Source organism: Phyllobates terribilis, unplaced genomic scaffold (genome assembly GCF_046119375.1).
Source record: "Phyllobates terribilis strain yellow unplaced genomic scaffold, ASM4611937v1 Scaffold_1__5_contigs__length_1240528914, whole genome shotgun sequence".
NCBI lineage: Eukaryota > Metazoa > Chordata > Amphibia > Anura > Dendrobatidae > Phyllobates > Phyllobates terribilis.
In genome coordinates, this window is record NW_027362761.1 from 765,187,053 (window position 1) to 765,199,134 (window position 12,082).

General features: G+C 42.4%; 1 protein-coding gene across 1 annotated transcript in view; it reads right to left on the reverse strand.

Annotated features, from left to right (window-relative positions):
- Positions 1–3,206: 3,206 nt before the first annotated feature.
- The window catches only part of LOC141171112 (uncharacterized), a 425,073-nt gene continuing 416,197 nt past the window's right edge, over positions 3,207–12,082 (reverse strand). Inside the window, exons 6-8 of the mRNA XM_073655195.1 lie at positions 8,618–8,751; positions 4,992–5,162; positions 3,207–3,752 (exon numbers count right to left, since the gene is read on the reverse strand). Coding sequence (XP_073511296.1) covers positions 3,624–3,752; positions 4,992–5,162; positions 8,618–8,751 — 434 coding nt within the window. The 3' untranslated portion in view covers positions 3,207–3,623. The remainder of the gene's footprint in view (positions 3,753–4,991; positions 5,163–8,617; positions 8,752–12,082) is intronic.

The following is a 12,082-nucleotide window of genomic DNA, read 5'->3' on the forward strand; positions in this document are numbered from 1 at the left end:
CCAGTGTAAGCGATCAGCACAGAGTGCAGGATAGATGTGCACAGAGTGCATTGTTTGTGAAACAGAATGAAAAAATCAACAGCAGGTCAAGAATTGGTTTTATTTATCTTTTACACCGTTCCTATAAGTGATTAGATGACTTTATTCTTCGAGTTGGTGCAATTACAGCGATACCAGATTTATATTGTTTTTTTCTGTTTTGACAGCTGTCACACACTAAAAGATACTTTTTTTTGCAAAAACTAGTTTTTGCATTGCCATATTTTGAGAGCTATCATTTTTTTATATTTCTGTTGACACAGTCATGTGAGGGCTTATGTTTTGCAGGATGAGTTGACGTTTTTATTGATATCATTTTCGGGCACATGACCTTTCTAGATCGCTTTCTATTCCGATTTTTGGGAGGCAGAATGAACAAAAACCAGAAATTCAGGAATTGTTTTTCTTTTTTATGCCATTCCGCGTGTAGTAAAATTGCTAAGGCAGCTTTATTCTTTGGGTTGGTTACAACCCAAAGTAATGATTACAGCGATACCTCATTTATGTAATATTTTTATGTTTTGGCGCATTTACACAATAAAAACTTGTATAGAAAAAATTATTATTTTTGCATCGCTGTATTCTGAAAGCTATAACTTTTTCATTTTTCCGCTGATGGAGCTGTGTGGCAGCTTGTTTTTTGCAGGACAAGATGACGATTTTAGTGATATCATTTTTATTTATATTCGTCTTTTTGATCGTGTTTTATTACACTTTTTTCCAGCGGTATGATAAAAAAAACATAGTTTGCCACGTTTTTTATTTTTTACGGCATTCACTGAAGGGTTTAATTAGTGTTACAGTTTTATAGATCAGGTCATTCCAGACGCGGCGATACCAAATATGTTTAGTTTTTTTGTTTATTTCTTTTTACACAAAAATGTGTATTTATTGGTATTTTTTTAAAATATATTTTCACAATTTTTTTAAACTTTTTTTACTTAGTTTCTCTATGAGACTTTCACTTTTTTCACTTTGATCACAGGTATAATGCATTGCAATGCACCCGCATTGGTGTGCCCTGAGTGCGGGGACTGACCTTTTGGCTGCACTGTGTGAAATAGTTCACATACAAACACATATAAAATAATATACAGACATAATCAGAGAGTACCAATCACAACGTGCATTTACGTGATATACATTCATGGCCAAAAGTGTTGGACCCCTTGAAATTGTTCCAGAAAATTAAGTATTTCTTCAAGAAAATTATTTCAATTACACGTTTTGTTATACACGTGTGTTTCTTTGTGTTATTCCAATACACACAAAGGAAATATAGAAAAAAGGCAAATTGGACATCATTTCACTCACAACCCCAAAAATGGGCCGGACAAAATTGTTGGCACCCTCAACTTAATATTTGGTTACATACACTTTGAAATAAATAATTGCAATCAATCACTTCATATAACCATCAACAAGCTTCTGACACCTCTCATCTGGAAGGGGGCCTTCTCTCAACAGGTTGAAATCTGAAAGCAGTGGACAGAGAAAAGTCGGAAGAGAACAGGGCAGAAAAAAAGGTGGAAGAAGGGCAGGAAAAAAAGAAGAGAGAAGAATAAAGGAAAGAAAGCGGGAAAAAGGGCAAAAAAGGGCGAGAAGATTGAAGAAGTAAAGAAAAAACTAGGAATAAAAAGGTGAAAAAACAGAAAAAAGAAAATTGGAAAAAAATAAAACAAATAAAAAAAATAAAGAGAATGTATGAACTAAATAAAATAATGTGGAAAATTAGAAAATAAAAAAAAAATAAAAAAATGAAAAAAAAACAAGAAAAATTGAGCAAGAGGGAGAGAAGGTGGGAGAGAAAGTGAAAAAAATGAAAGAAAAAAGGGAAAGAGAAAAAGAAGAAAACACCTGTAGAAAACAAAAACATGAGGAGAGTCTGCTGGTAAGTACAGAGTAAAATGAAGTGCAGGGATACATGACGGGAAGAGAATAAGTGTCATAGAGAGGGTGCGGAGTGGACATAATACCTGAATGGTGCAGAGGTATGAGGTAGAAGGTATACAGGCCTTGCCGCGCTGTGTGCCCACCCAGGAAGCCGATGCAGCTAAAAAGGGTAAGGGGGAGGGATAAGGCTGTTGTAGTAGACGTCCTGTGCACGCGAGCGGCACTGAGACGAATGTCTGTGAAATGGCACTGCGCATGTGGTGTAATTCGAGCACTGCATACGGAGATGAAGACTACTGCGCTTGCGTGGGAAAGAGACCAGACGGGAACAGAATATTTTTTCTTTCCATAAAAATAAAATGTATTGAATAAAAGTGACAAAACCGTTCAATTCAGACTATACATATTTGGTATCCCTGTGAAAGTAACAACCCACAGAATAAAGCATAGTAAAAGACAGTAAGGGTATGTGCACACGATGCAGAAATGCTCAGGATTTTTTCATGTGGAAATGAAGCGGTCTTCACTTTCATTTCCGCATGCGGGTTGACAAGCGCTTCCCAAGCGATTTTAGCATCACTTGGAAAGTGCTTGTCAACTTCACACTATATAAATCCATGCAACCGGCATGGATTTATATAGTGTGTGAATGTCAAAAAATAAAAAATAAATATATACTTTACCCTCTGATGGCCCCCGGTGTCCTGCTTCGCTCGGTCCCGGCTACCGGCAGTGAAGACTGAAGGACCTGCCGACGTCAGCGTCACGTGACCCGTCACATGACTCTGACGTCAGCGAAGGTCCTTCTTCATTCAACCGAGAAGTGCCGGGAACCAAGCAGGAGCGCTGCGCGGGCCGTCAGAAGGTGAGAATATATATATTTTTTATTTTATTCTTTTTTTTTTAATGGTACCTGGGTCTGGATGAGAGTCCTCTCATCCACACCCGGGTACCATCCGCACATTAGACCGCATGAAAAGCGCATCAACATATACAGTGATGCGGATTCCATGCGGTCTAATGCAAGTCAATGGCGCCAAAAAAGCAGCGTTTCCGCAAAATTAATTGACATGCTGCGGATTTTTGAGCGCAGCGTTTATGCTGCGGAAAAATCCGCATCATGGGCACAACTCATGCGGATTTCAATTGGGGAACATTGCTGCCCTTCTACCATGCGTTTTTCATGCGTTTCCGCGGCGTTTACGCAACTGCAAAAACGCTGCGGAAACGCATTAAAAACGCATCGTGTGAACTCAGCCTAAAAAAGGTCCTGTTCCAGTCATCTGACTGCTGCAGCCAGTCACAGGTCACAGTAGTCAGGTGACCGATCACTCACTGAGACCACCAGAGCAACTTACACTGGAGCGACGGAGATTAAAACCATTTAGTATACCTTTTTTTTTCTAACATCCATTTGAAAAAAAGAAGAGCCCCTTTAATTTTACTCTGTGGAGGTCCTTCAAATTAACCACCTAATGCCTGGTTCCACCAAAAGATTCAAGACAAAATGATGAGGGTTCTAACTGTGGGACGCCCCATGTTCAGGTTATCTTTGAGAGACCTTTTTTAACAAAGGGAACAATGCATTTAAATACGTTTCTTTATGTCGGCATGATTAACACAGAATTTTGATTTATCAATGATTAGGGAAAGTCACAGTTCAGCCGTTAATTAAATTATGCCTAGATGAATTAAAAATGAAGAGTGAAGATCTCATTGGCAATGTCAGCGTTGTTAGTTTGTTTCAGAGCTTTCTGCAATGTCTGTGCCTGTGTCTGCTTGCCAAGGGCATTCCTCCACACCTGCAGCATGTCTAGGATCTAGGAGCAAGAACAAGGCGTTCCACGTTAGATGATTTGTGTTTAAGTACATAAATTTCCTTTCTTTACTCAGACTACTGCAAATAAAATATTTCAGTGATTTTGTAAGTACAGTATGTTCATTACTTGAGTTGTCCAGCAACTTTGCAAATAGTCTTACTTTTAAAAAAAATTTTTGTCTACAGTTCCTATGCAGGCCCATGTGTCTCCATGGTAACAGACTACAAACACACGCTGTGGAGTGAGATACTGCACTTATGTAATAAAATGTTTAATCTGTCCCCTACTTTTTACAATTTACTGAAAATTCTATATAGTGATTGGACTCTATGGCCCCAGGTGGAGTGCGAGACTTCTGATTCATTAAGAGACGCATGCCTCTTAAAGGGGTTCTCCCGTCTAAAATCAAAAGCCTGCAGTCTCTCTGTGTGACAGCAGACTTTTGAATCCCCCCAGTTCACGCTCTGTGCCCTACAAGGATTCGCTGCTTTCTGATCCGGGAACGTCGGTGATGTATATGTTATGAATACCCCTAGCCAAAGCCAGTCCAGTGGGCGCAGCCTCGATCCATACACTTGTATAGAGCAAGGCTGCGCCCAGTCTAGTGACGCGTCCGTACAGTAGGTGCAGCCGTCTAGTTGGACCGAAACATCACTTTTTGCCATTATGGCCTATTAAATAATTTTCTGCCCTTCCATATTGGGGTGCTGCCTCAATTTTTTGGGGAATATATTGAAGGACTGCTCCCTATTACTATATATTTTTTCTGTTGCTGGTGCTGTACCTACTTATCTATCTATCTATCTATCTATCTATCTATCTATCAGTATCTATCTATCCATATCTATCTATCTATCTATCTATCCATATCTATCTATCTATCTATCAGTATCTATCTATCCATATCTATCTATCTATCTATCTATCTATCAGTATCTATCTATCTATCCATATCTATCTATCAGTATCTATCTATCTATCTATCTATCTATCTATCCATATCTATCTATCTATCTATCTATCTATCTATCAGTATCTATCTATCCATATCTATCTATCTATCTATCAGTATCTATCTATCTATCCATATCTATCTATCTATCAGTATCTATCTATCTATCTATCTATCTATCTATCTATCTATCTATCTATCTATCTACCCATCTTTAATAAAAATGAAGCATGTTTGTTCCTTTCTATAGAAGCATTACTTATATTATTGTGCTTTATTTGACTTACTTTGTCTCTAACCTCTGAATGGTTCTCCTCAAAGAACATGCAGTCTTTCTCTAAGAATCCCAAATTGTTTGCTAATAGTCTCCAGTCTCTTTTTCTTTTTTCCATTAATGACGCCACTTGCTGAAGCTGATCATCACGTATTCTCCACTTGTCTTCCAAATCAATATTTGTCTAAGGAGAAAAATAGAGACTATGAGAAAGGACATAATAGCTTCCTTTTGTGTGTTTTTCATTTCACTGCTGATTTCCTATTTGGCACAGATCATTATAGACTATAATATTGACTTATAATATGTATATTGTATGAGTGCTACTCATCATACCAATCAGACAATGAGCACATGGCATTACCATAATTGAGCCTTCAATGTATTTATCCTTTAAAATTCAGTAATCAGTATTATATTTTGAAGTTCGGTAGTTATCGATAAGGACTCATTCCGAAGCCAATTTTTCGCATACGAGTTCTATCCGTGTTTTTCACGAATAGAACTCAGACCTACAGTATTGTAGTTTATCGGGCATTTCACATCTCTGTGTATGATCGTGGACTGATTGGTCACACAAAAGCACAGAGACATGTCTGATTTTGATCTGAGTCTCAAATCTATCTGACTAATGCAAGTCTACTTGTCCGTGAAAAAAAGTCAGACAGCACCAGGATACCGTTTATCACGGACTGTTTTATAGAAGCTTGAGGAGCCTCCATAAGTTCATTTTTTTTATCTGAGAGAAACTGATAAAACTTTGTCCAAACTCTGTGTAACACCATTTGTCTCGCCCCTGGTGGGGCCTTACTGTCTGGGGCAGTATATATGTATATCACGATGGCTGGCCCAGGGCGGACAGTGCGCCAAAAAGGGGGTTTAATAATATGAAAATAAAAGTTTGTGACGCCACCTGTGGATTCCGGTAAGAGGTTACCAGCGCTGCGACAGTCCACTGAGGCTGATGTTAGGGGCAGCTTTGATGGGACGGCTCCCCACAGGTGGAGCAGGTCTCAGGGCAGTGTAGGATGAATGGAAGTGGGTGCGCTGGGCGTTGTGGTGAGGTGAGGAAAGTTGGCGCCAGTAAAGAAACAGACAGAGGCACTTCATGCAGTCGACCAGGGCTTTACTTACAGTTCTTTAAGGCAATTCACAAGTGCGCTTACAGGTGATAGCCTCCCTCGTCGCGCTGCATTCACCGGGAAGTGGTTCAGTCCTCCTTCAAGCAGCTTAGGGGTGCTTGGCAGAACCCCACTTTCAGATGTGCCTAACTTGACCTTCTTCACACCTGACCCCCTGGGGTTTCGAATGCGGCAAGTACGATCCCTCCTGTCTCCTGGCAGGAGCGGGGCGTACGGGTGCCGTCCTGCACGCGCCGTACCCCCTGGGATCCTTTTTGTAGAATGGAGCCTGCTCCCTGCTCCCCTCCGGGCCTCTATCCTGGGCCCTTGCTGTGGAGCAGAGCTCTGACTGAGCCTCTGCTCCCTGACAGTACTGAACTGACTGACTGACTTGAACCACACTCCCAAATATGGCTTCCTATTATATACCCACTGTACAAGTGCTTCCTGTATCTGCCTCCTCCACCCACACCCACTATTGGTTCCCTCTACCTTTGGGTTCCCCCCTACTCCAGCCAGGGTCAGGGCTCAGCAGAAAACTACATTGCGTCTTGCCCCTCCTGCTGGCCTGGAGCAGTGTGGTGTTGGATGTAGGTGGTTGGGGTTCCGTGCAGCACTCCCATCTTACCTGAGAGAGGGGAGGCACCACACCTCTAAGTGAGGTGCAGTACCTCTGTGGCGACTGAACCCTAAGGGGCACCACACATTGCCACCTCGCCTGCATGGTTTCCCTTCCCTCTCCATGCAGGTACACTGGAATTCTCACTGCTTCGGCCCCGCGGCGTGGTCCCCTTCTGCTGGCATGTCTTCTGCTTGTGCATGCCACACCTCCTGGCAGCTGCCCTAGTGAGCATGCGGGACTGCTTCCCCGTTCTTAAAGGGGCGGTGCACGCACATAGTTGAATTCCCCCAGTGAATAGCTGGGAGGCATTAAGTATAATGAGTTCACCTGCTATATGGCTCCCAGCCTATTGCTGAGAGTCATCCTGTATAAAAGACTCCATCTCCCTTAGGGAGTCACTGAGGCAACAGCTTTAATTAGTATGTAGTCTCCCCTGCTAGTGAGTTGTTAGGTCCTTAGATCCTGGTGTGGCCAGTGTCCTGAGTCGGTACCCAAATCCCTGGTCCCGGTGTGGCCAGGTCCTGAAACCGAATCCCTGGTCCCGGTGTGGCCAGGTCCTGAACCTGAAACCCTGGTCCGTGTGTGGCCAGTGTCCAAACATTGTCACCTGGTCCGGTGTGGCCAGTCCTGTTCCTGAAGTCCCCTGGTCCTGGCGCAGCCAGTTGCCCGAACATTGTCCCCTGGTCCTGGTGCAGCCACTTCACCGAACATTGTCTCATGGTCCTGGTATGACCAGCTCCCCGAACATTGTCCCCTGGTCCTAGTGTGGCCAACACCCTGAACATTGTCCCCTGGTCCTGATGTGGCCAGTTCCCCGAACATTGTCTACTGGTCCTGGTGCAACCAGTGCAATCAGCGTCCCGAACATTGTTCCCTGGTCCTGGTGTGACCAGCTCCCCGAGCATTGTCCCCTGGTCCTGGTGTGGCCAGCACCCTGAACATTGTCCCCTGATCCTGGTGTGGCCAGTTCCCTGAACATTGTTCCCTGGTCCTGATGTGGTCGGGGTCCTGAACATTGTCCCCTGGTACTGATGTGGCCAGTTCCCCGAACATTGTCTACTGGTCCTGGTACAACCAGTGCAATCAGCGTCCCGAACATTGTTCCCTGGTCCTGGTGTGACCAGCTCCCCGAACAGTGTCCCCTGGTCCTCCTGTGGCCAGCACCCTGAACATTGTCCCCTGGTCCTGGTGTGGCCAGTTCCCTGAACATTGTTCCCTGGTCCTGATGTGGTCAGCGTCCTGAACATTGTCCCCTGGTCCTGATGCGGCCAGTTCCCTGACCATTGTCCCCTGGTCCTGGTGCTGCTAGTCCTGTTCCCAAAGTCCCCTGGTCCCAGTGCGGCCAGTGTCTGAACGTTTCCCTACCCGTGTATCTGGACTGCTACAACCTATCCCAGAAGTATCCACCTGAGTCTCCATGTCAGTAACCGTTCTGCAATAAACCTGGGCCTAGCCTGTGTCAGCTAACCTGACTCCTGAGGTCAGCTGCTGCAGTATGGGCAACTGCCTACGAGTGGTACCTGGCTACTACCTGCAACCCAGCCTGTCTCCACCATCTGGAGTTGCAGTGAACACCAGATAGCCGCTTAGCTACGCACCTACCTAGCCAGACCCGGCCCTGTGGCACAGTGGGTCCACTAATCCACTTGCGCCATCGGTTTGGCGTAACACTCTGATGGTAAGAACTGACACAATGAACCTCTCTTTGGAGGACCTGTCTCCCTTGGGGTGGTGCTGCAGGGAAATTGAAGACATATTCCAGGTTTCCTTATACATTACAGCTAATCACTGGGGGGTCCCAGAAAGGAGACACTTTGTAATCTGCTTATTTCAGAGGGACTCTAGGCATTGTTCAAAATGGACATTAAAAGATGTGTGGTACATAATTGTACTTACTGAAATTGACGGCAACTCACTTTCAGTTGCAGATGTCACATCTAATGGTAATATTGGGAAGTGCAATATCGACATGACTTCCTCATGAGTCATATTATGAACCCAGGATACAAACTGAGCTTCGTCAATTGATCCTATGTTACATTATAAACAATAAACAAAATACAAAAGTAACAAATTAGAATACATATATATACAAAATATTTCCAATATTTTGCTTTGAAAAGTGCTATTCTCCTTAATAGATTGTATTTGACCAAAAAGTCACTTGATTTTGGATTGCATATTAGTAAAATAAAACCCTTCTGTATGTGCCAAGTTCTTCTGTAATATTGCTATGGGGTAGGACTCTATTCATGCACCTGAATCTCTAATAGAGTGCCATGTTCCATTTCCAATTGAAAATCTACGAGGATTTTAAGATTTTTTCTATAAAAAGCAATGAATCTCTGCTCTGCCTTTCAGGGCTCTTTCACACATCCGGATATTTCTGGTACTGGAAAAAAACAGTACCGGAGATATCTGTGTATGTGTATACGTGTGTCCATGTGTATGATACGTGTGGCAGCCGTGTGTCGCATCAGTATCACACGTAGCGGCGCCTGGGGATCAGTGTATAGTTAGCGCTGTTCCCAAGTGCCGGCTGCTGAACGCTGCCCTCATCATTGTCCCCTGCCGGTGCTGAGATCAGCGTGAGCAATGGACAATGTTGACAGTTGTATTCTTCCCCCGCTGTGTTGAAAACCTGTAAAAATAAGAATTAAATAAAAAAGTGCCTAAGTGTCCCACTCTATAATCAATCTGTCCTGTCACCCAGTGTGCTCAGCGCAGGTCAGGAGCCCGCTTGCTGGAGTGAGTCATTCTCCTCTGCTCCTCAGCGTGTGCGGTCAGATTGATTACAGGGTGGGACACTTAGGACAGGTGAGTATAAGGATTTTTTTATTTTACTCTTATTTTTACAGGTTTTGGACACAGCAGGGCCAGAATACAACTGTCAACATTGTCCCTTGCTCACGCTGATCTCAACGCCGGTAGGGGACAATGATGACAGATACCTGCAGCACCCAGCACTTGGGTACAGGGCAAACTGTACCGCTGATTCCCAGGCGCCGGTACGCGTCACACGGATGACACACGGATGTCATCCGTGTGTCATCAGTGTGCACATGTGCGGGATGTTTTGCGGCCTGTGCTGCAGGTGAAAACAGACATGTCAGCGTATTTTGCCCATGGACACACGGTCCATGAAAACACACAGACTTGTGCCCAGACCCAATCATTTGAATGGGTCTACATGTGTCAGTATCTGGAGTACCAATAATGAAAAAGCCAATAGGTTTCATATATTACACATTACTTTATTAATTACAAAGAGAATAACACAAAAAAACAAGGAATAAAAACAGAGAGCAATACTCATGCCTACGGCAACAGTAGAAAGGAGGTACAGTTTGCATAGATTAAAACTTCAAAGGATCAAGTCTATAACCCACACATAAGAACCATTGGAGTGTATCAGTGCTATTCATAATGGCGTCGGCACAGTGAGGAGGAAATGGCTACAGGTATCTATATGTGATTCATTTCAAAGGTTACCCTACTTTAGCTTAACTAGGAGTTGCAGGATAATAGTGCTCATTAACATTATGAATAGCACTGATACACTCCAATGCTTCTTATGTGTGGGTCATAATTTTTTCCCTCTGCTTGGTCCGAAAATAAAATTACCCTTACTGAGTACCACATTTTTAATCTTGATTTCTTTTAGTGTTTCTTAAAGCCATAAAGTTGCCATTTGAAATGACTTTAGTTTTGTGCCATGTCTGTGATCTGCTTTTTTTCAACAACATTAAACAACTGAATGAACATCCTCCGAGCCCGGTGATTCCTTAATTTTTGCCAGGGGTTGTATATGGTGCAATTGTAAGAAAAAAAATCACTGTATGTGGCAAATTAGGATACACAAAAAGGAAATAAAAATTGTAAAAACTGTAAACTTGCAAAAACTATAAACCTGTACCATAGCCCATAAAATGAATGCCATTTAAAAGAATAAAATAAAGCCAAAACTGTTCAAAAAATGATCCAAAAGGTGTATAGAAAAAACAATATGGTATCATTAAAAATTTCATATCCTCCTGCAAAGAATGTGGCCCTTCAAATTCACATTTTTTCTATGTGCGGCCCATATACTTAGCAGAGTTTGAGACCCCTGCCCTAACCCCTCCTATACCCGTTCACCTTTTGTGTCCATCTTCTTTAACAGAGCATCTTCCATCTTTTTACCTTGACGTCCCTGCAACCTCCTCACAAATCCCTTGGCATTTTCTGACCATAAATACCACATCTTGGATCCTTACCTATTGGGAGAAAAGGAGTTCACTGACCCTGTCAAGTAAATTTCTGGTCGCTGTATTTCACATATATCATAGTGGAGATGTGGCTACATGAAAACATAACGACATTTCCATTGAAGTGTATAGACAGTGTGACAGCCAGGAGTTGAATAATACAGGTCAGGATTCTAGATACTTCAGACTGAACATATGTATCATATTGTAAAACACTCATTGAGTTCAATGCCATATGTTAGAATAGTTGGTGTGCCCATTCACAGTCCACTTGGGACAGCTAAAAAGAAGTTATTCTTTTGAGGGAACTTTAATATACTACACATATAAGCAACTTTGTTATGTATTCCTACTGCCTAAATCGCTCATTTTTCAGATAGGAATGATGTTCGTAATAGGACCATGTAAGGACAATTTATGCCAAGCTCTTACTTGTATCTAAGAATCCATCTAAGAATTATGTATCTAGCTGTCCAAATACAGCAACATCTATGAATGTTAAAATCAGTATGCAAGAATTATATCTAAAAAAGGTTGAAAGACAAAATAAATCTGCATCATATCTTTATGGCAGGTCACACGCTGTAGCCTTGCTGCATTAAACACCACGTTTTTCTTCTGGGAACATGACAAGGAGCTGCCAGGAAGGCAGTATGATTTATGCTGAGGTCAACAGAATATAGATCTAAATTAGATTGGTAGAAATTGTATGTGATAGGTTTGACAACTATATTAAAGCTCTTCCTAAATGGATTAAACTCTTATTACATTAATGAACATTGCATTGACCTCCTGTGTCTTAAAAGTCATATGTGTTCTTCTATATGATAATCTTCAGCTTATGGAAATGAAATTCTTAGTCCTTGCATGGGGATACTCTGTGCCTTACTTAAGAATACTGTTATAGAACTCAATTGCTATATATTTTAAAGGGAATTTGTCACCAGGATTTTGGTAGCCCATCTGAGAGCATGATGTGATTCCAGCAATGTATCACTTACTGGGCTGCTTGCTGTAGTTTTGATAATCACTGTTTATCTGATGCAGACCTATCAGTTCTCTGAATGCTGAACTTTGTCTAACCCCATTCACAGCACCAATTGACAGCTTTCTG